Source organism: Azolla caroliniana, unplaced genomic scaffold, assembly GCF_043228905.1.
Source record: "Azolla caroliniana isolate FFs.n. ecotype wild unplaced genomic scaffold, voAzoCaro1.0.p SCAF_20, whole genome shotgun sequence".
NCBI classification, from domain to species: domain Eukaryota; kingdom Viridiplantae; phylum Streptophyta; class Polypodiopsida; order Salviniales; family Salviniaceae; genus Azolla; species Azolla caroliniana.
The window spans coordinates 5,569,257-5,594,451 of NW_028230455.1; the positions used below are offsets into that span (position 1 = coordinate 5,569,257).

The 25,195-nt window shown below is 38.1% G+C and overlaps 1 protein-coding gene across 1 annotated transcript; it reads left to right on the top strand.

Moving 5' to 3' along the window:
* Positions 1–3,168: 3,168 nt before the first annotated feature.
* Positions 3,169–20,198, top strand: AN (NAD(P)-binding Rossmann-fold superfamily protein). Its single transcript, XM_087335512.1, has 7 exons — positions 3,169–3,853; positions 6,002–6,170; positions 6,595–6,725; positions 8,206–9,024; positions 9,125–9,172; positions 9,317–9,433; positions 19,804–20,198. Exons 1-7 carry the CDS (start codon positions 3,200–3,202, stop codon positions 19,876–19,878), a joined length of 2,013 nt encoding a protein of 670 aa, XP_087191638.1. The 5' UTR covers positions 3,169–3,199; the 3' UTR covers positions 19,879–20,198.
* Positions 20,199–25,195: the final 4,997 nt, after the last annotated feature.

Sequence of the window (25,195 nt, forward strand, 5' to 3'; positions counted from 1 at the left end):
GTTAGGTAATCAAATGCCATCATCATGGCATGGGTTAGGTAATAAAATGGCATCATCATTGCTCAGGCTAGATGTGAGAGAGGCTCGCCAGACCCGGGTTAGGTTTGAAGCGCGCGCTTTTTATATAGATTGAGATCGAACGATGCAGATCACACTCGCTATTCCAAACGTATCATGCACTGTCCGTGTCTGCAATTTCCTCACCAAGCCTAATTATTATTTGGTAGCAAATATGTATGTACATAGAAACGTCGATACCTACTAGCTACATACATACATACATACATACATACTATGTACATATGTATAACAGTATATGTACGACGTTTCTATTTGCTACCAAATAATAATTAGGCTTGGTGAGGAAATATTGGACACAGACGGTGCAGAACACGTATTGAATGGCGCGTGCAATCGACACCGTTCAATCTCTATCTATAAAAAGCGCGCGCTTAAAACCTAACCTGGGTCTGACGAGCCCCTGTCACATCTAACCCGGGCCGTGACGATGCCATTTGATTACCTAACCCAGCCACTCATCACCTAACCCGGGGAATGTAATTATCTAAGCCTAACCCGGACCGGAGTCTTCACCTAACCCGGCCCTTATGATCCTATAATTCTAACCCGAAGTCCATTCACCAAACCCGGGCTTTATAATCCAATTGTCCTAACCCGGTCCTTCGAACCTAACCCGGGCACAACTCCAACAAGATTAAAACCCTGCATAAATTCTTTTTCCCCAAATTTTCAAAATTTGAAACCTACACCTGCATCTACAAGTGCATCAGAACCAAAAGCTACCCCCGCACCTACATCAGAATAGCTATTGGATACACGGTAAGGTACATTCTTTCCCTCTTTTCTCTCTTTGCCTCTCTATCGTTATTAGGCATCCAAGACTCTGTGCATATGATCCTTCATCTTAGTTGAAAAATTGAAAAACATTGATCATCATATGTCTTTCTTACCATTAAGAACTATGCCCCATCTCTTATGAATTTGGTATGCTATTTATTTCTAAATCGTATATCTACTAGCAAATATATGTGGCCGATTATATAACTAGTTATAAATTATTATTCTAAAAAATTAGAACATATGGTATATTTTGCTTTTGGATGGTCAAGCAAGGCAAGAATTGTTATGTGTGAGGAGGTAAGGCAAGAATACTCAGACAAACCCGGAGTTTGGCAATATATTGAAGGTGGATGGTGTGGACAAACTTGTGTTTGGAGGAGTCTATGGCCCAAGTTTGGTAGACTATTCAATTATGGACATGCTGACACTACCAATCTTGTGGAGAGACATTGGCAATTTCTCAAGTACACTGCTTTGAGAGGAAGAATAAACCGTTCTATTACCGATCTTGTGCATGTTTTATTTGGGGATAGTGTCTCTGGCACTTGCATCGGCGGGACCGTGGTAGAATGGTGGTAGATTCCAACCCTGTGCAAATTGTAATGATCAAAGGTCAAGACTTAAGAGGCTGAGAGGATACTAGAAAGATATGTGACCAATAGCAACTCGGTACATATTGTAGACGAAGGCCCGATATTGGTTTTGAATATTGAGCATGACCACTCCCATTGTATGGTACAATGTCTCATTCCAATGTTCATATTGTGATTGTCAAGCCTTTGCAAGTAAATGTAAGCATTTGCTTGTGATTCGGATGATCGTTGAGAGACATATGCCATCACTATGTGGATCATTACCATTTATAGATCATGCAACCCAAATGCGAATGGATGCTGCCACAATGGATAGAGAACTAGAGTCGACACAAGAAGCAAAAGTTGAGATGAATTTAGGAATTGACGAAAGGGAAGAAATAAAGTTAGAAGCACATCAAACTATGGAAGCACTTCAACTTCTCGAGCAAGGATGGGGAGCAATGAATAGTGCAGCTCTTGAGTGTTGTCGGCAACTCATGTAGATTTTCGAAAGGAATTGCTCTTATCTATGGGTGCATCGACAACAACCAATATGGCATCGAGAGGTTCAATAAGTCGGAAGCAACAAATTGGTGAGAAAAGAGGAGCCATGCCCAACATTCCACAAGAACTTATTGGCAGCTCCCCAAACATGACCAAAACACACATTGGCAAACTACAAAGAGGTGCTCGTCGTGCTAAGAGGCGGTTGCCAATATGTGACACTGAGAAGGTTCGGTGTTTGCATTATGATGGTTTGACATTGACTTCAAGAGACTCCAATGCAATTTGCTGCAAAATTTGTGGGTGTATCTTGCCATGCTTTGAACAAGAGCCTTGATCTCATAGTTTTAATTACATTACATCATGTGATTATTATATGTAAAATCGTGCAATTTTGTATTATAAAAATTAGGCTTGATATTTTTGAGTAATCTTAGCATCTTTTTTTAACTATGATCTCTTCAGAAATTTTAATCGGGTACCTGGGTTAGGTTTGTGTACCCGGGTTAGGTTAGACCTGGTTTAGGTGTGACAGAGGCTTGTTAGACCCGGGTTAGATGTGATAGAGGCAATTGTCAGACCTGGGTTAGATGTGACAGATCCGATTGTCAGACCCGGGTTAGATGTGACAGATCCGATTGTCAGACCCGAGTTAGATGTGATAGATCCGATTGTCAGACCCATGTTAGATGTAACGGAGGCTTGTCAGACCCGGGTTAGGTTTTCAGCGCGCGTTTTTTGTGTATAGAGATCGAACAGTGCAGATCACACGCGCCATTCAAAACGTGTCTTGCACCGTCCATGTCCGCGATTTCCTCACCAAGCCTAATTATGATTTGGTTGCAAATGGAAACGAGCGTATATGTACGTATGTTATGCATAGCATAACATAATAACATAAAACATTTGAAGGATTCGTCTATCAGATCCCTTGGAAGCCCTCCCTTCTTCTTTTCTTTTCTTTTCTTTTCTTTTCAAGGCACCTCTCTCTCTTCTCTTCTCTTCTCTTCTCTTCTTGGGGCATCATCGCCATCTTCCCTTCCCATTTCCTGAAACGCCATAGCCATAGCCATAGCCATAGCCATAGCCATAGCCATGGCCCTGCTCCCTTTCTCATCCTCATGTTCATCTTCATGTTCATGATCATAAATCTCGACGACGCCTGCAGCAGGTCCCCTCCTAATAAGTTCAAGATTTTTGTTGCTTCTCTTCCTCCTTCCATCTAATCAATTTACTACACACAAAATCTAACGCTGGCTATGAAAATCGACAAAGAAATTGAGAATGAGAAGAAGAAAGGAAATGGCATTGAAGAAGAAGGAGGAGAAGAAGAAGAAGACGAAGAAGAAGAAGAAAGGGGAGGCGTAGGAGCTTCCCCATTACCCTTGATTGTAGCTCTGAATTGTCTCGAAGATTGCCTCCTGGAGCAAGAAGCTCTACAGGACGTGGCTCAGATCCAACACGTAAGTTTATCTCAGATCTCCGAAGGGAAGATTGAAGCCTCCATTGCCGTGCTTCTTCACTCTCTTACGTTCCTTCCTAGAGCAGCACAGAAAAGGCTACAGACATGGCAGCTCATATTATGTCTAGGATCAGTGGATAAGGCTTCAGACTCTTCACTAGCGACTGAACTAGGTCTTCATCTTCTCCATGTTGATACAGGAAGAGCAGAAGAGGTGGCCGATACAGTTGTTGCACTTGTGTTAGGGTTACTGAGACATACCCACGTTTTGTCCTCGAGAGGGATTTGTGGCTCTGGGGGATGGCTTGGTACAATACAACCTCTGTGTAGGGGAATGAGACGATGTCGTGGTCTGGTGATGGGAATTGTTGGCCGATCTCCTTCTGCTTGTGCATTGGCGTCTCGGACTCTTGCTTTCAAGATGAAAGTTTTGTACTTTGAAGTCGAAGATGTGAGTTCCCTTTCATTGTATCTGTGTCAATTCACATATCCTTTTTTCCCCCCTATCATTTCCAAGATGTAAATCTTGTCCTACACTTAAAGTATAGACATTAAATAGGCAGCCCCGTCTTTGGAGAAGCTGTGTAAAGCATAGGTTGGACAATGTGGTAATTGACATTGGGAAGCACTGTCAGTTAGTTGTGAATGCTTCCCTTCATATTCTTGATCTCCTAATTAGGGCTGAAATTATAGATGCGGATTGCCATAGCTAGTCCATCTATCATTGTGGAATTTAAATGCATCCAAAAATTCAAATGATTACAGTAAATGGCAAATGCATCATCTCTGAGTCTATTTCTCTAAGACAGAGCCATCTTCTCATTTATACAGAAAAATCATTTAGTTAAACCTTGTATTTTAAGTTATTCTATTTTTTGTTTCTTTTAATGATTTTAAATATGTAATCCTATTGTTATTCAAGCTTCTGTACTACGTAGGAGAACCTAACTACAGACACAATCATGGGTCATGATTTGTACAAGGTATCAGGGCTTATTTTAGCATTGCACCAACTTTAATGTCAACATCCAAACCAAATGAGTATTAAGGATTTCATTAGTCCATAATGAGGTCTCTTTCCATTTTACATTTTGAATGAGAGTTTTTCTCCCTTCTACCAATCTTTCTCCCCTATACGTGGAGATTTTTACGTATCTTTGAAATAATCTATCAATGCTACTTCTATTCTATATTAGTTGGGTTTAGATGTCGAATATAGAATCATGATACAAAGAGTGAATGAACTCTAAATAGTGCAACTATCTTTATTCTCGTATTCATTATCTTGGTCGATATTGTTTTTACTGCTCCTGTTTTGGCTGTTAAGCTCAAGATGAAGGGTTTGTACTTTCAAACTCAAAGACACGAGTCTTTTGACTTATTTATGTTCAATTCATTCATTCTCTTCAAGCTGAAGTCTTGTATTTCAAAGTTGAAGATCTGAGATATTTTCAACATGAAAATGCTGATTTGACTGAGATTTTTGTGTCATTGTCGTTTATATGTGTTCCCAATACATTCCATTCAAGATGAAAGAATCTTTTACTTTGAAGTTGACAGTATGAGATTTTTGATTAACTTTTGTATTGAAAATGTCAAGTTTGCTGAAGTTGAAGATCTTAGTTTTTTCCACTAGTTTTTGCATATTCTTATTTTCATGTCCTATTCATTTGATGGTGTGAGTTATTGCGTAATTATTGTACTTCAATTCATTTATTCATTCATCTTCAAGATGAAACTTTGCAATTAAAAAAAGGTTAGTTTTTGACTACTTTTTTATCTTCTTAGTTTATTTGTGATCAAATTGTTTTTTTTCTTGATTGAAGTCTTTTCTCATCAAAGGCAAATATATGACGTTTTGGAGTAGGATTTTTATCTTGCTATTTATTTCATTCATTGTCTTCAAGGTGAAAGTCTTGTACTATGAAGTTGATGATTTAAGCTTTTGTGATAAAGATTTGTGTCTTCCTAGTTTATGTGTGTTCAATTTATTCATCATTTCTTCAAGGTTAAAATATTATACTTCAAAATTGGTGATGTCAGTTTATAAACTTTTCAAGTTTTATAATAAAGATTTTTGTTTTTGCAATTTTGAAATATTTTTGTTTTGCTAGTTATTTCATTCATTCTCTTAAAAGATGGAAGTTGTGTACGTACTCAAACACTCAAAGATGCGAGTTTTTTGCCTAATTTTGTTTCTTCTTAGTTTTGTATGCACAATCCATTCATTCAAGAAAATCTTGTATTGTAAAATCAAAGATGTGAGTTCTTACTATTAATGTGGGTCCAATTCATTCATTCATTCTCTTCTAGATGAAATTCCTGCACTTAAAGATCAGTCAGAAGTTTTGAAAAATTTGACCTATTTCTGCCCAATTCAATTGCTTTAATTAGAAAGCCATGTATTTCGAACTCGAAGATGTATGTGTGCATTTTCATTCCCTTGGGCATCTATGTCTGTATTTTCATCTTATGTTTAGGCTTTGCTTCAATTATTCACTATATTTGATTTTTACTTTGCATTTTCATCTTGTTTGCGTTTCATTAGTTTCTTCTCTTTAATATTAACTTGTAAATCATGATGTGGCCTTTGTTGCAGGGTAAGGAGGCAGTTCTTCATGGACGTCTAAATTTTCCATCAGCTGCAAGAAAGATTGAAACCTTAAAGGAGCTTTTGGCAGCCAGTGACGTTGTTTCCTTGCATTGCTCTCTTACAACAGACACAATGCAGCTTATTAATGCAGATGCTCTGCAACATATTAAGCCTGGTATTCTTCTTTCTTTGTTATGTTTTAAATTAGTGCTGATCTATTTTTCTGTCTGGGAGCATCAATATTGAGGGATTTTTTCTTTAATAATTGCCTGAGTTCCCTGTTCATGGAGAGAATACCAGTTTTTCCTATTCATGCATGACATATTGTAGAAAGAAAGAAAGATATATTAACGTCTTTAAGAGGCCAAAAGGTTCTATAAGTCCAAACTCGAGATTACATCTTAAATAGAGAAAATACTAGAAATTTAATGGAATACAGTAGAAATTTATTTATTTTCTGTTCAAGTTTGTTTCCTTTACAACTGGTAAGTTAGTGAATCAGTCTAACTTCTTTCAGAACATTGGAACCATAGTTTATTAGCAAACATGGAGATTCCATTGTTATAGAACCTTACTACTAGTTGATTTCTTCTGTCTAGGAGCACTGCTTATAAATACTAGCAGCAGCCACCTATTGGACGATTGTGCTTTGAAACAAGCACTGATTGATGGAACTGTTGCTGGATGTGCATTAGATGGCGTGGAAGGTCCTCAATGGATGGAAGCATGGGTAAGTTTCTACTTTCCATCCTGTCTTTCTTATACGTTCTATATTCCTATACTAGTTGTGACTATCTTAAGGTAAGATGGCACAAAAATAGTTAGGCCATCTTCTCTAACTGAGCAGGCATCTCGTTTGTTCAGGGTTAAAAGATCAGGATTTATTATGATGCATGATGTTATATATATAGCAATGCATTTTTCTTAATGGGATTTCATGATCTCAACTTGGAACAATCCTCACAGCAAGAGCATGGACAATAGAACGTATTCTTGAAGCAAATAACTCAACTTTGGCCTATTTTCTTATTAGAAAGAAAGAAAGAAAGAAAGAAAGAAAGAAAGAAAGAAAGAAAGAAATATTAACGTCTTTTAAGAGGCCAAAATGGCCTATAAGATCAAACAAGAGATTACATCTTAAGTGTTGTCTCATCTTTGAGAACAACAAATCAAAAAAATAAGTAAACAATACCCCGTAAATATAAAAGTATATAAGATAAAAAGAGACGAGGGAATCTATCATTTAGGTCATAGCTGTTATGGCTATTGGTCAGAAGTGGGTAAGAAAGACATCATGCTCCAAGAAATGCCGGCAAACTTGAAGAGTAAATGTAACACAATGATCATCCAATACTATGAGTTAACCAATAGTGAGAGTAAGTATCTATGCCCCCTTAGCAAGTTTGCATCCAAAACACAAACCCATAAAAATTTGGAATTACACTGATAAGGAGATCTTTGTACATGCAATTGAACTCTACAAGAAATTGAAAATATAACCACATTTATCAAACTATTTATAAGCTATAATTTATGAGGTTATTCATTCTCAGGTTTTGGGTGGTTTTTCATAAAGTTCTGATTTTATTTTGGCTCTTTTCGGTAGCCGTTGTGGTGATACAAATCATTCTATTTACATTGTAACTGATAACAATGCACTTTCCTTAAGATGGATTCTATCTATATTTGTAGTTTTTGATTATTTTGTTGTAAATATTTACCATTTTAAGCACTGGTAAAACCTATCCTTCTTGAGGTGTACGTTTCTTATGATGTATTCTATCCCTATTTGTAACGTCGTGGTTATGCTTGTGGTCAATATACCATTTAAACATTGGTAAAAATATTATGCTTCTTGAGATTTGGCGAATATCTCTATGAATAAAATCTAAAATCTTGCTTTTAATCTCAATTTAAAAATGTCCAAACTAATAGGTGAAGATCGCACTCATAGTTTATGCATGTACTTACATTTGTAACTTGCATGTTTCATCTGTTTATATGTATTTGTTTGGACATTTTGTTTAGCATCTTTTCGCTAGTAAGGTTTGTGACCATATAGATATGTGTATGGGTTCATATTGACAAGTGCATCTCATTTAAGCTCAGTTTGGTTATTTTGTCATTATTAGAATGGATTGTTTACTATTACAAAGTGCTTTCCGGCGTTAATGAACCTGAAAAAATAAGATGTTCTTGTTTTTCCCCAGGTCAGGGAAATGCCAAATGTGTTGATTTTGCCCCGAAGTGCTGATTATAGTGAGGAAGTGTGGATGGAAATTCGGGCAAAAGCTGTCACAATATTGCGATCTTTTCTGTTGGATGGAGTGGTTCCTAGTAGTGCTGTATCTGATGAGGATGATGATGATAAGGATTATGCATGGCAAGAAGATAGACAAGATAAACAAGAAGACACACTTTTATGGTCTAGTGATGCAAAACCTTTGGTGGGACGAGAGATGCAAACAGGACAAGAGCTTCGGCAAAAGCAAATGTATTTCAACACCCCGGATCCTCGCCTTCAGGATGGTGGGATTACACAACCCCTGAATCAGCGTGATAGCAGGGGTCATGTTAAGGGTTCAGGTAAAAAAGGGAAAAAGCGACCAGGTCGTCGAAAATCTCAAAGAGGTACAGATTCTCCAGCAACAGAAAGGGGAACTAATTGGGTTGCATTGCAACGTGATGAACATGGTGGTGCAAGTATAAGTGGAAGAGAACAAGTGCTGAGCTCTAGCTCTAGGTTTGCTTCACCAGATGATTCAAAGTCTAAACGTGATGGAGAGTACCCAATTGCTGAAGACGTCCATTCTGAAAGAAGAAGCTCTTTAGCCTACAACAATAGGGCATTTGGTCAAGCAATTGACATTCTTAAAGAGGGTTATGTAATAGCTCTGCGGGCGGTTGATGGGTCAGGGTACCATGTCGCAAGGCAACGTGGTCCTGGTCGTGGATGGTGTCTTGACACTATGTCTAATATTACTATTCGTGATCCAGCAGCGCAGTTCCTTGTTGTCTTAAGAAATAGGGTAATGCCTTTCTCTAGTGTTATTGCGTGAACTTTTGAGTCCAATTACTTGAATGTAAAATGTTTTGAAATACATGTAATCAGTTGGTTTGGTGCTACAGGATAGAGTTGGTTTGAGGTCTCTTGCAGCTGGAGGAAAGCTTTTACAAGTAAGATATACGTGTTTCAGTTCTTGAATTTCGAGGTTCCCTACTTCCATTTTTGTGCCATTTGAGCTCCATTTACTGAATGGATGCTAATCTAGCTGTCCTTTTCCTGATAAATTCTTACTTCGGATTCCCTTTGTTTTTCAGGCAAACAAAAAATTGGAACTTGTGTTTGTGAATCATACGTTTGATGTATGGGAGAGTTGGATGCTTGATGGCACTGCCTTACAAGAATGCAGGCTTACAAATAGCAAATTTCGCATGGTGAGTTCTTGTTTTGATTTTCAATGCAGATCTGTATTGAAGTGATTCTTGGAAACTTGACAGTAAGATTTACACTATTATGCTGGATGCTAATAAACTTTTATATGGAAAATGATGAAGGAATGTGATGCAGTGGGGAATAATGAACTATACTTGCTTTTTTCATTTAGGCGTTGTAGTCATATTGGATGTCAAATTGCTGACAATTTGATGTCTGAATGGGTATACAAATGAATCAAATAATGGAAAGTGAATTTAATTGTTGAAAATGATTAGAGGCAAGTAATCATTTCTTGAGGAAATCTTGGATTCTGTTGATTGTCTACAGATCAGAAGAACTGTTTGTTTCTGATCAGCTAATTCAGATTTAAGAACTTAGAGTTTCTAATGATTGCTTTTAGATTTTAGAAATTTGGATATCCAGCAGCAGACTTAGGTTAAGTTAGGTCTTTAACCTTCTCCTGTATACAAAAAGCCCAGGTGTTGGTTGAATGAAGATCTCCTAAGAATCTTTATGATATTGATATTAGATTTTTATTGGGAGGGAAAGTTGGTTCTCGGCTGGGACACTCTTGCAGATTTACTTTTATTCATGTAAACTTTTGATTGTAGTTGGGTTAATAAGAAATATCTATCAGTGCCAAGCTTTGGGATCATACATTGTAATGAATGCATCGAGTCTTCTTAACTATCACCCAATACCCGTCCTTTTTAGATCCCCTTGCCATATTTGCTTATAGAAGTTTTCAAATACACCTTAATTTGAATGGATGAGCACATTATAACTTAATTGCATCTATCCTTCATTGTCAGATACCCTTGCCATATTTGCTTATAGAAGTTTTCAAATGCATATTAATTTGAATGGATCAACACATTATAACTTAATTGCATCGATCAATTATTTTATTCTTTAAATTCCTTGCCATGGAAGCTTTGAAGTCATTGCTCATCGCTCTAAATCTACTAAAATATTTTCTGAGCAGCGAAATAAAATGATCTGATTTCTGTAATAAGGCAAACACTGCACTACCTTTTTCTTTCACATGTACAACATGATTTAAATAGGACACACCTGAGGGAAAAAGTAAACTATATCTGCCTAGTGTGAGGCTTTCCGACCTGAGTAGATATATATCTATATCTTGCAAGGGGGACTCAACAATGGTCACACGGAGGTTGAGAAAAAACATACAGAAGAGAGTAAAAGATAAATCAACCATTCATAAAAAGGGGAAGCATTCAACTGCGCTGGGAACCAAAATCACTCAAAAAAAGCGGTCATGTCATTGCATGCATCAACAATTGGTTCATCAGACATACGGAGCTCTTGAAGAAACTTGAGAACTCTAAGAAGATGAGGTTTGGAGGTCTGAATGTTGGATGGAAGAATCAGATCTGTGATATTCTGATTCAGAAACAATAGTGAAAGCCAGTTGATGGGAAGAGACCCATTGACATGACAAATGAAGACTAGGAGATCTCAATCTACTTGTAACGTTGACGATCCGACTTCAAATCATGGATGGACATCTATTTTTTGGTAGTAGACTGCTGTCACATAGGGGAGATTTGGAAGAAGTTGTACGAGTTAGTCCCCTTTAAATCTTCTCAAGTTACCAGACCACTATGAGTTCCCACATATCATAGGTCCTAATGGATTTGTCCCAAGTCCTAGGACAATTGGTTTCCTACTTATCCAATCCTTCAACCATTGAAATTAGCTTTAGAATTGGTTCCTAAGGTTTTTCCTATAACAATACTATGTGCGCAGCCTGTAGAAGGAGCTCCCAAAGTGTTGTAGCAAGAGCCAAAGACAAGCAACCAAGGAAAAAGGAGAGTAAGACCTTTGAGAAGTTCAAGGTATTGATGGCTATCCGTGTGATCAACCTCTTTCCAATAAAACCGAAATGTCTAAAGGTAGCTCAAGTGCTTTGGATGAGTAAAGTGTTGCACTACAATCACTTGGAAACGTGTGTTGCACTATCCATGAGTAAAGTGTGCTGAGAAGACTGGCCGCTCTTGAGAAATAAAATCAACTGAACCAATCAGCCCAATGAAGAAGGCATTGGGTTTGTCAAACTGAAGAAGGAGGAGATGCTCTATAAGCTGACGAAGAGCTTATATGCTCTGAAGCTTTCTCTTGAAAATGGTACTGGAAGTACAACTCATTAATGAAGTCGGAGTAAATTTGCTGCAACAATGAAGATTCGTGCTTGTCTACAAAATAGTTGCAAAGATGGCAGGCTAATCCTGCTCATCTTACACAGGGATCACATGTTGATCATGGAAAAGTTAATGGAGGACATCTGGACTCTGAAGTTAAGCTGACGTAGATGTTTTGCATGAAGGATTTGGAAGGGGCAAAACATATCTTGGGCATCAAATTGCTTGAGACAGGAAGAGTCGGTGGATTCACCTACCACAAGGAGAGTACATTGCACAGGTACTTGAATGATTTCACATGAGTTGGGCCAAATTTCTGGGATGCTATGCTGATTCTGACCTACCTCATAGTATTGGTGATGGCTTGATTATAACACTATGCTGAACATATTATACGCAATGGGTGTGATGAATAGGTTCACGTTAAATCTCAAGAAGAAGCTTTGCAAAGTGGTGAAAGGTTTCATGTGATACTTGAGAGTACAAGGAGTGGGTTAAGTGGCAGTAGTTGGGTATATAGATTTGGAGTATGCTTGCTGTGTAGACAGTTGAGATCAGAATATATCGTCAAGTTTGCAGGAGGTACAGTGTCATGGAGTTCGAGACTCCAGGAGTGCATACTGGTGTCAACAACGGAAGTTGAGTATGTTACCACAAGTAAAGCTTGCAAGGAAGCATCATGGCTTTCGTACTTGGTGACAGAGATGGGAGCAACCTGCAAAAATCTGGTTTTCTGCAGTGACAATTACAGCATGATCCCGTTGGTGTTGAACTCAGTCTTCCATATACAGGCAAAGCACATCAACGTGCAAAATCAATTCATATGAGACTGCATTGAGAAGAAATGTGAGGATCGGGGACACACTGGGCCTAGGATTGTGAATCACTGACTGGCATCTTGATCATTGATCACTGATTGTGGGTCAATGTCAGAAAGTGGAGCAAGGATTGTGTTTCGAGGAACAGTGTACATGCCCATGAGGTGGGAGATTGAGTTTGGAGTTCTGACATCATCCGAATGTAGAAGCCAGTACTAGGTGAGTGTAGAGATGGTGCCTATACATTTAGACTATGTAGGGGTAACTGCGTGTATATAAGTTTGACGAAGAATTTTGTAAACTCCTAGCTGTAAATAGAGACACCAAAGAGAAAGGCCTATTGGACCAGCCTAGCGTGAACCCTCGAAACCCATATGTATCTATATCTATATCTATATCTATATCTATCTATCTATCTATATTAACTGACAAATTTAGGGCTTTGAATTGGGTTTTTGGAGCAGAGTTTTGTAGATTGAGACACGCAGACAGAAAGAAAAATATATTAATGTCTTTTAAGAGAAAAAAAATGGCGTATAAGACCAAAAAGCGATTACATCTTTGAATGTTGTCTCTTCTTTGAGAGAAACAAACCAAAGTAAATGTAACTAACTAAAAATGTAAATACAATAGAATAGACGTGACTGAAGAATCTGGCCATGTATACATGTAAGATTCTCAAGTCAGATATGTTAGAATTTTTGTCTTCAAAAGATCTCTAGCATAGGTTGATCCAAGATGAAGGGGTCTGCAAAGTGTGGAAAGCACCTGCAATGGCAGGAGATCATTGTCTTTATATGTCAATGAAAAGGGTAGTGAGATCGTGATCCACAAGACTGGGGCCTACTTGCATGACAAATTGCTATTGCCCAATTCATTGTAACCCTTTGCAATGTCCTGGTCTGGAATGCATTTGTGTAGCCCTTGATTAAAATGTAGCATGAGTAGGAGTGGGCTAAAGAAAGTTGTGCTTGTTCTTTCTTGATGAGCTTGTGTGGGCATATTGTCGTGCTTAAACAACTCCTCTTGGTGTCTCTTGAGTTCTTGTAAGAAAAGCCACAGGCACCATTGGTCCTCATATTCCACTATTGTGAGTAGTGGGCCAAACCCTTGCTTAAAGAGGCAATGTTATCTCCCTCTTATTTCATAAAAAACACTTAAATGACAAACATAGTGTTCTTCAGATTCTACTCCTTGATGATACTATTGGCAAATTCTTTCCTCTACATGTATTGGTGCATATCAGCCTACCTCAATCTCTAACTGATGTCAAGAAGTTCAGAACTGCACCACCACATTACAGTGTATAGGATAGATTTATGTTCATATAAGAGGTCCTGACGATGAATCCGTCTTCCAATGTGTGTAAAACGTGTCTCATATTGGGCCATATTCCTAGCAAGAGACGTGGCACTGATCAATCTTATTTTTGGTTTCCAAGTAGATAATATCACTGTGTACCATTCTATTCTTTTCCACTTTGTCATGCCTAGGTGGGAATAATCCAAATGATATTGGAACAATGATGATACATTGGAATGCCACTCCTAGTTATGTGTCGGATCCTGTTTATGCCACCTTTTCCACTACCAAGAAGAATTCCAGTTCTGATCTTGTTACCAATGGTTGATGGTGTTGAACATCACCACTATAGTTTTATCTATGTTTACTAACAAACCCTAGTTTATTTAAAATACTTTTAAGGTGTTTAGGTGTCTTTGCTGTTCTCCGTAGAATTGGAGATCAACACAATATCATTAGCATATAATACAATTTGTACGGCCATTCTTGCTAGGCATGGTCCCTAACCACCAAATCTCTCTATTTAATGTGATACGTGATCTATATAGAGACAGAAAAGAGTGGTTGATAGTGGTCAATATGTGATCCAAAGTTGCGAACGCCTTCCAAAACCCTGCCTGTGCAGCTGAACAGAAGCCATTTCTCTCTGCCCATATACTGAATTCTGACTCTACGATCAAGCCATATAGTTTAGCCAGGTAATGGCCAATTATGAATGTCCTATAATTGCTCAGCATCATGGAATCTCTGTCCTTGAAGATTGGCACAACGGTACGTTCGGTCCAACTAGCTCTATGGTAGCGTTCACATATAGCTCTATTAAAGATGTATGCTAGCAATGGGAGCAAGATATCACAGTATAGATTAAGTGCTAACCTATGAGTCCGTCATGATCTTGGGCTCTCTGAAATTGTAACTGATTAATGGCATTGCTTACATATTGTGGAGTAAAGAAGGGAGATTCATATGGAAGAGTGGGGGCTTCCTGGGGATTCATGCCACACCTGAGATGAGGTCAGCTGTATGGTAGTTTACTGTTCATTAAACATTTCTCATGCTCTTTTACTTTCTTGTCCTAAGAACAAGTGATACTTGTGCTTCAAATTTAGCTAAATATGATCTCTTCTTCCTTATGAGGTGTTGGAAGTTTGCCCTCAAAGACTATATATGCATGATCTACTGCCAAACCAATAGGTCTACGAGAGATACTGAACTCTATTATTTTGGATGTAAGAGACGGAAATCCCATCAGGTAATTGGCAATGTTTGCACCTCCTTTTGGGTTCCAACATGTCAAAGCATCTAATCTGGGCCATTTTGACAAACCATTATATATCAGAAATCCGTGTGCCTTATGCAAACATTCACTCTATCATGGAGGTAATGGAGCACCTTTTTGTACAAGATAGCCACTCTCCCGGAGGCTCTAATGCGTCATGGTATTTGTAGTTGGGGACGACATAGTGACTCCCATCTATATCATTGTACATTGGGGAGTTTACGAGCAATGCATTAATCGTCTTTAACATAGCAAGTAAATCTGTGTTCTTGAAGGTACCTTCAAAATACCTGGCATTTGTCCTTAGAGAGCCATTGCAATTCCATTTAGTCATGGGTAAGTCTCACAAGAACCTTACACATGACTACATGTGTAAGCCATGCACCATCATGCAGCTTGATTCTCTGTAATAATGGCCTTATCATCTTTATACACAATCTATTTTTCTTCTTTTCTTGCGTAATCACTTGTGGCATGCTTTCTTTGCGATGTGCTACTTTAGTTGGAGTGAGATCGTCATCTAAATATGTTTTTTCACCCTTAAGTGCCCTTCTTTTGGAATGGAAAGCTTTTTTCTTTTTCCATATCCTTGAGGTGCATGCTCTAGACTCATTTCTTCACTCTCCATGCTGAAGGAAATGGAATATCTGATACCTCGATCTTTGTTCCTAGATTCTTTGCATCATCTTGTGGGCTTTTTGAGCCCAACCAACCACTCGTACATGTAATGCATTAGCTTTCCTTTTGGCTTCTTCTAATGTAATGTTCATTTATCAATGTTCCTTTTTTGCTTTTTCGCCACCTCTATCCAAGGAGTGTTTTAAAATTCTTTTTGAGCATGCATTTCCTTGTTTAAATTTTGTGTTAACTATGGAGATACACTTTTCTGTTGTTTCGTGTCCTTTTTGTAACGTAGCTTTGATAGCTACTAGTTTGACCTTGTTTGAGGATATTTCATCCTTTGTGGACTACTCATGTCATCCTTGAGCTCTAAGTCTAATTACATTACAAGCCTCGTGATGTCTGTTTTTATGGCTTCTAATGGAACTTGTATTTTCAGTGTCTTGTGTGCCCATGATGCACTACTCGGGGTGCTTCAATCCCGTCCTTTCGTCTATGGTATCTTCTATGGGGCATTCCATTTATTTTAGCTATCTTACTGGGTGTTGAGATCGATATCTTCATTTGTTGTCCATTAGGAATCCATGGTGTTCTCTAGCTAGGACAGCGGGTACAAGGATCAGGTCAGGAAAATGTAGAGGGCAGTGGGAGGAATGCAAAGATTAAGCTGACATTGCAGAAAATGCAGAAAACGGAAACGTAGAAAGAAGAAAGAAAGAAAGAAATATTAACGTCTTTTAAGAGGCCAAATTGGCCTATAAGACCAAATAAGAGATTACATCTTGAGTGTTGTCTTGTCTTTGAGAACAGATCAAAATAAAATAAATATTACACAGTAAATATAAAAGTAAGTAAGATGAAAAGAGAAGAACCGAGGGAATTTAGTTTTTGGCACATGTGAGATTCTCAAGTTAGATATATTGTAGCTTTTGTCTTCGAAAGATCTCTTGCATAGGTCGATCTAGAATGGAAATGTCTCCGAAGCGAGGGAAGCACCTACGATGGCGGGAGATAATGGCTTTTATTTGTCGATGACAAGGGTGTCGAGGTCGTAGGAACACCAAGGGCTTCTAGCCGTTGCATAAGCCGAGCACGTGGCACATTGTCAAAGGCTGTTCGGAAATCCACAAAGCAGCAATAAATCCTCTTATTGTGGGCTCTGCCCTCCTCAATAAGGGCCCAAAGGGTGAATATGTGATCCAAAGTTGTGAACCCCTTCCAAAAGCCTGCCTGTCCAACTGAACTGCAGCCATTCTGCTCTGCCCATATACTCAATTCTGATGCTAGAATCGACCTATATAGTTTAGCCAAGTAATAGCCAATCATGATTGTCCTATAGTTGCTTGGCATCATGGGGTCTCCACTTTTGAGGATTGGTACAATGGTATGCTGAGTCCATCTAGTAGGGAAACCTTCACACATGGCTCTATTAAAGATGTGTGCTAGCAATGGGAGCAAGGTGTCACGGGCATAGATAAAATGCTCACCCACCAATCCATCATGATCTTGGGCCTTCCCAAATTGTAGCCGATCAATGGCATTTCTTACATTTTGTGGTGTAAAGAAGGTTGATTCATGTGGGCGTGAGGCATTCGGGTGGGGAAGAGTAGGTTTCCCCGGGATATCATATAGAACCTTTGCATATTCATGCCACACCTGAGGTGAGGTCAGTTGTGTGGTGGGTTGCCTCTCATTAAACATTTTCCATGCTCTTTTATTTTGTTGTCCTAGGAACAAGCGATACAAATGATCTTCAAATTTAGCCAAATACAATCTCTTCTTCTTCCTTACGAGGCGTTGGAAGGTTGCTCTTGCTTGGTTGTGTGTATAAATGCCCCGAGTTACATCATGCTGCAAGCATCTCCTTGTATCACGACATTCCTCATCATACCAACTATTTTGTATTACTCTACCAAGTTTGGGGGGATTGGCCGTTGTGTGAGGGAAGGCATTTGTGGCTGCTTTATGCAATGATTTGGACAATCCTTGGGTAAGTTCTTCAAGGGGTGTGAAAGGATCTAAATCTAGCATGCCATTGTGTACACCACAATTATACACACCAATTGTCTCGTCAGTAAATAGATACTTAGCCAGCCCACTCTCCTTAGCATATACATCCTTTGTGCATCCATCCTTTACCTCGAAGCGTAGATATGCATGATCTGCTGCCAAGCCAATAGGCCTACCCGATATAGTGAACACTTTTATTTCAGGTATAAGAGATGGAGATCCCATTAGATAGTCAATTGTGCTTGCACCCCCTTTTGGGTTCCAACATGTCAAAGCATCTGATCCAGGCCATTGTGACAAGCCATTATATATCACAAATCCATGTGCACTTCCTAAGGCTTGAAAGTGTTTTCCATATTCCGTTATAGCACTCATATCTTGAGCTTGTCGCTTTAGACCAACCTCTTCTGCCATAACTTCTCCATAAACAGCCTCGTTGGTGTTAAACATAGTTCTTTGTTCATCCTTGGTTCGTGCATTAAAATCTCCTAATAGTATAATGTCCCCCATAGTAGCAAATCTTATGATATCATCATATAGATAGTTGGTGTTAAACATAGTTCTTTGTTCATCCTTGGTTTGTGCATCAAAATCTCCTAATAGTATAATGCCCCCCATAGTAGCAAATCTTGTGATATCATCATATAGAGGTAGATATGGTGATTCACCTAGAGGTGCAAACCTTGAGTAAGTAGGTGGAAAGTAACAAATTGCAATATATAATTGCCTAAGATCCCCTCTTTTTATTTGTATCCACATGTAGCGCGCATCTACATCCTTATGGACAACATGCACTCGATCATGGAACTCCTTGTATAGCACATCCACTCCTCCCGAACCTCTACTGCTTCCTCGTGTCTGAGGTTGGGGGCGACATATTGACTCCCATCTATATCCTTGTACCTCGGGGAGTTTGCTAGCCATGCATTGGTGAGTCTCTGTATACATAGCAATATCTGTGTTTTTCAATGTATCTTCAAAATATCCAACATCTGTCCGTAGAGAGCCGTTGCAATTCCATATGGTCATGCGTAGGGTCTCATAGGCCATATATCGTCACACGGATCTCTTCTTTGTAATAATGACCTTGCCATCTCTATATACAACCCATTTTCCTTCCTTTCTTGCAACAAGCACTTGTGGCATGTTTTCTTTGCGGTATGCCACTTGGGCTGGAGTGAGATCGTCATCTAAGTATATTTTTTCACCCTTGAGTGCCTTTCTTTTAGAGAGGAAAGCTTTTTTCTTGTCAATATCCATGAAGTGGATGATAAGGGCTTTAGCTCTAGACGCATCTCTTCTTACCCTCCACGCCGAATATCTGATGCTCCAATCTTTGTTCTGAGATTCTTGGCATCTTGTGGACTTCCTTTTTTGGTCCAACCAACCACTCGTACATACAACACACGAGCTTTCCTCTTGGCTTCTTCGTCTAATGTAGCATTCATCATTGAGGTCCTATCCATGGATGTTCCTTTTTGCTTTTTCACTAACTCTATCCAAGGAGCATGTTTCGTTTTGGGCGTGCTCAGCTTGAGCTTTGGCATCTTTGGCCATGTTTGGCCATGTTTGCCCATGTTTGCATTTCCTTAGTGACATTGGCTTTCACATCTTTCCAGGAATTTTTACTGGGCAGAAAACACAGAGGAACAGATTTGGTAGAAAATGCAGGGAATAAGTTTTGGCAGAAAACGCAGACATTGACATTGCAGAAAATGCAAAGGATTAGACATTGTAGAGATTAATGTAGTTTGGTTTGTACCTACTTCCCTTGGTACTGATGTGAAAAAAACTTCAAGTGTCTGTATGTTTATGCATATGCGTTGGCGTAGAGCTAGAATCTTGCTGCTGCTTGATGGCATTATGGGGGCGATGAGTTTTGTTCCTTAAAATCATATTTTTTAAGAGGGATAGATTTTCTTCTTTCAATAATGTCCATCTACATGCATTTCTTTTGTTGTAACGATCACCCCAAAGATTATGATCAACAGGTGGTTTGCCGTCAGTAGTAACAATAAGATGTGAATCTTGTGATTCAAATTCTTAATGTTTTACAAGACAGTTGTTTATGTGCCTGGGCCTTACACACAACAAGACTATCCTGGATTGTTTATATGAAAGAAAATACTGAAGTAGTTAGGTTTGTACTAATTTCTAAAACCGTTTTAATGCAGGTTTCCCTAGATGTTACTGTGGAGATATTGGCAGTGATAGGAGAAGAGGATGGTGTTGCACGATGGCTAAGCTAGATTCTAGTGGAGCATTGATCATTGTTGTGGCCATGTTCAGGTGTAGTGTTGCTTTTTGTAGGTAGCTTTTCTGCTGTATACTAAACATGCAAGTATCTTTGTGCACGTTAATTACAATAGGTTTTCTTAGTGTTCTTTCTTGAAAAATATTGAGATATTAACTTCCACTTGGTTTCTTTTAATATTTTCTGGTGAGCAAACTCTTCAGTGCATTCTTAGAATATCTATCTTATGCAAAAGTATTCAACCTGAAAAAAATCATTTCACATACCATTTCTCCAGAAAAATGGAAATATTAATGCTGAATGCATGTCATTTGATCTGGTTCTTTCCTGGGGCTAAATCATGAATAATGCTTACGATGTGAATTTCTTATGCCTCAAAAATTTGGAATATTTTTCTTTCATGAAATGCTTCTGTATCTCTTCAACGATTAACTTTTTTGTCATTCCATTAATTCTTGGGGCTATTTCTCTCCACTCTTTTAGAAATCCTCTAGATACGATTGATGCAACACTCAAAATAATATATTGCCCTCGTACTAGAATTTATTTGACAAGGTAGAAGTATCTCCCCCCCTCTCATTGTGACAATTCTACTTTAGATTAACCTTAATGCATGAATTTTGTGATCCTCTTTCTATTTTAGGTTTGTATTTCCATTAAATCACTCAATGCTTATCAGTATGCTGATCTACGTACATGCCAATAAACGGAAGAAGGCAGTTAGACTAGCTGACAAGAAGTGAAATGGCTGACTAATGGTATATGGAAAATTAAGCATTGAATTCCCTGGGACACTCTTTAGTAGAAATCAAACTCTAAATGCATTTAGAAACTTTTAACCTCTTTGGGTTCCCAGTATTGAGTATCTGAAAAAGAATTCAGATAGTAATGTACATGATATAATGGTTTATTATGATTGGACAGTCAACTTTGTACAAATCTGCTTTTGACTATACAAATGATGACCTCTTATGTCGTATTCTTTAATGAGATGGTTCTCTTTTCATTCTAGAGGTAAGATTAATAAGTAAGCTTGGATTTTGAGCCACCCTGAAGTTTTAAGCTATTTAAGATAATATTAACATTGGCATTTAAAATAGTTACATGCAGTTTGTTAGTCTTGAATCAGTACGTTAAATTATGCAAATCAGTAAAATAGTTATGAGTTCGTCAGGTAATCTTGCAATCTGAGCTGCAAACGTTATGACGCTGAACTGGTAATGTTGATTACCTATTTGCAAACCTATACAAATCAGTAAAATAGTTATGAGTTTGACAGATAATCTTGCAATCTGAGATGCAAATGTAATGACACTGAACTGGTAATATAATGTTGATGACCTATTTACAAACCAATGCATAAAACAATTGAAGCAGGACCTGCCAATAAATTCAAATAATATATAGATAGTTTAAATGCTCAACAATAATGATGTATGTAGATGTAGAGATGACACACTTGAAGATAGTGGGTTTCATGTTGTTGGGTGGTAAAATCATTTTACACAAATTTTGAGCCCAGGCTCGCACAATCGATTTGCTCTTAAAATAAGTGTTAAACAAAATAGGACATTGTTAACATCTAAATGGCAATTATCACAATATAATGTTTTAGAAAAACAATATGTAATGGATGGCTTTCATGCATCATATTTTGGGTTAATTCTACTTTCTCGTGATGTGGTGGGCCTGAGGGTGGGAAAGTGGCTAAAAGGAGGATAAGGAATGGAGTGAAAGCGTGTGCAAAAAAGTAAGAGACAGAGAATGTGTAGCATGTGGGAAAAGGGTAAAGCAAGGGAGCACAAAGTGTATATATATAATATAAAAAAATAAAAAACAAAAAAAGTCAATGGCCTAGTGGTTAGGGTCATTCATGTTGAATACAATCTTATAATGGACATATTCACATTAACCTATTGGATAAACTAGGTTAGGCTATTCTTGTAAATAGCACAAAGGGCATTTGCCCTAGTTTAGTTAGAATATAACCAACTTTGTAACTAGTTTGTACGTTTTTGCCATTACTGGTTCTTGTTGATAGCACAAAGTTTGTATTTGTGCTTCTCTGTCTCTGTCTCGTATGCGTTTGTCTTAGACTTCTCTGTTCTTTGGTTTTCATCCACACAAACCTGTTGTTTATTAGCTTACAAGTGTTGTAGACATCTACTAATGGCGCCATTTGCAATAGTTGGTATTAGAGCGAGGTTTGTCCACTGCAGGTTGTCATTCGTTCTTGCAATACTTGCACTCCATTTCGCCTACTCGCACTCCCATTCGACAACTACAAAATCATACTTCGTGAGAGAAAGAAGCACTTCCCTATTCACATTCATGCTCACTTTGGCTAGGTCGCACTTTAGATAGACTAGATACGCTCATACCTTCTTTTGATCATAAGCACTCCGAGTAGAACTTCAAACCAACATACCTTCATCGAAATGGCTTCAACATCAGGCTCATTAGAACTGAGTCTTCGGAACTTTGACAACATCAACTTCAAGTTTTGGAAGGAACATATGCAAGACTATCTGATACTCAGGGGACAGATCGACCCGATCGAAAATGAGAAAGCTCTAGAAGAATATAAACTGAAAGAGTGGATGAAGTTGGACAGTGTAGCTATTGATGGGTGGGGGGTGGCGCCTCCCTAGGGGGTTGAGCGCGCGCGCGCTCGAGAGAGAGAGAGAGAGAGAGAGAGAGGAAAAACGCGATGACATTTCAAGAATAGTGTTGAAACATGTTTATGATGTAACGTTGTCCTCAGAACTCTGTTTTTTATGATTTTTGGCTCGTTGCGAAGCTCGTTCAGAGTTTGGATGTTACATTTCGTTATCGTTACAAGAAGCTACAAGAAAAAGTGTCATCGTCTCAGGTTAGTTCTTTCAATCTCTATTAGGATGGCTGGCACAACAATAGGAAGGGAGTTGATGATTGTTGATGGATGTGGTAGTGATGATGGTTATGAAAATTACAAGAGGCAAAAGTGTATTGATTCTACAAAACAGGAGAAAACATCATATGCTGCTATTCTTGGTGGGAAAGATGTTATTGGAGATGATTATGATATTGACAGTCGTTGTGATTTTGTTAAGGCTTTGCTTTTTGATTTTATGGAAAAAAATGAGAAAGATGCTAAAGATTGTGTGGAGGAGGATCTTGTCGAGGTGGTGATGGAGACCAACTCTATGTTAGAAACTTTTGACAGGTTCTATGATCATGGTGTTATTTTGTATTTAACTAGCAAACTTCCTTTGGTATCATGGATTAAGCAGTGGTTAAATTCATTCACAATGCCTAATTGTGTTGAGGATGTGTATGTGGGTCCAAGAGGTTTTTATGATGTAGTTTTTTGATCGTCAGAACACTGTATGACTTTGATGGCAAAGGTACCAATCTTTTTTGATAGAAGATTAGTGCATGTGATGGAATGGGTTCCAGTGGTGGATTATAAAGATTTATTAAAACAACTATGTCCAATTTTGGTGACCGTTGATTGTAGTAACTCATTCTTTTGGGATTTACTACCAGGATTGATGTCCCAAATTGGTAAAGTTTTGGTTGCTCCTCACGTTAATTCGTTGAACAAATGCATATTTTGCATGTTATGGAATACAAGTTGTAAACTTTCAGGATGGTTGAGTATCGATACATCTCGATTTGGTCGATTTCGTTTTAAGCTTCAATGGGAAACTTTTGCAGGACATTGTTTTAAATGTGGTAAATTGGGGCATTTTATGGCTGAATGCCAATATCATGGTGAACTATCCCTAGAAAATAATGTCAAAGGGAAAAATAAGGAAGATGTTGAGAAGGATATTGTCTCAATGGTTGATATGGTCATGGATGAGGGAACATCTCATGGGTTAGAGCGAGATCCTAAAGTTCATGGTCATATTAGAGGTGTTGGGGAGGAGAATGGAGTATGTAATAATGATGGCCCAAATGTTGAAGATGGAGAGTGGCATTAAGTGAAGCATAAGATAAAAGGGAAGGGTGTAGCCATACAAAGGGAATCAAAAAATACTTATGGTACGACATTACCAAAAGATAATTTGAGATTGAAGGAGGGGTTTAAGAAAAATCCTTGGCAAAAACAAGTGCGAAATTAGAGATTGTCCAACCAATTACAATTCGATTCTTCAGGAAGGGTGGTACGACCTCAATTAAATCAAGGACTTCGTTCTCATGGAGCTAGACAACAAAAACCTAATATTGGTGGAGGGGATGTAGTACACACAAATCCTTATGCAGCTCTTGAACAAGTAGTTAGTACATTCATGAATACTCTTGCTCATAAAGAGCAAGTTCTTACCAAAGGTGTTAAATGAAAGTGATATCATGGAATGTGAGAGGGGCATCTTCTCCTCATAAGAAATATATATTATGGAAAACTTTATTTGATAAAGATTGGGATGTTTTATGTGCAGTTGAACATAAGTGTCATGATTTAGCAGGATCTGTGTTACATTTGTGTGGATATTCCGCATATTATGCAAGACAATTATCACATCATTACTCAGGGGTTGTCATGATTATTTGTGATTCGTTTTGTCCACATATAGTCTATAATGATCCATATGGATGTTTTTTGGTTATGGAAGTCAAGTATTTTGAGGATTTGATATGGTTGGTAGGAATCTATGCACCCAATAATGCTAATCAACACATTGAGTTATGGTCTTCAATGTATCCACGGTTATTAGTGGGATGTGTTGGTTTGTTAATGGGTGATTTTAATATGTGCGTTGATGCTTCACAATCTACTTCACGATTCTCATTGATGGATTCTCTTGAGCTAGCAGTTTGGGACAAATTGGCATCAGAGGTTTTGAAGTTGGATGTATGGAAATGGTTGCATCAAGATGAGGTTGGGTTTACATTTCAGTCTATGCAATACAAGGAAACATGGAGTAGGTTAGATAGAATGTATGTTATGCATGATGAGTCCTTTTTGCCAGAGATGCTTAATATGTCAGTTATGCAAGAGGTTGTGACATCGGATCATTTTCCCATATGTTTTGAGTTCAATAAACATGGGGTAGATATTTACAAAACATTGTTTCAACGAGTTCCTTTGAGGTTTAATTCTTCTTTATTATTACATTCTTTATTTGATGCCTATATGCAACAAAATTTTGGCATGTTTTCAGAACAAGTTATTTCAAAAGGATGGCATGCATGGGATACAACACTACAAAACATCAATGATATTCATCGTATGTATGGTATGACTAATGCTAAAAGACATAAAAAGTTGATTGATAAGTTTTCATATATTCTTACGTGGTGCAATGTACTATTGATGAATAATC

Excerpts from the sequence above, each read along its gene's own strand:
- AN (XM_087335512.1), top strand. The coding sequence starts at position 3,200 with ATGAAAATCGACAAAGAAATTGAGAATGAGAAGAAGAAAGGAAATGGC. Across the intron at positions 6,171-6,594 it reads TCTGCAACATATTAAGCCTG|GAGCACTGCTTATAAATACT; the intron begins GTATTCTTCTTT and ends TCTTCTGTCTAG. Across the intron at positions 9,173-9,316 it reads CTGGAGGAAAGCTTTTACAA|GCAAACAAAAAATTGGAACT; the intron begins GTAAGATATACG and ends TTTGTTTTTCAG.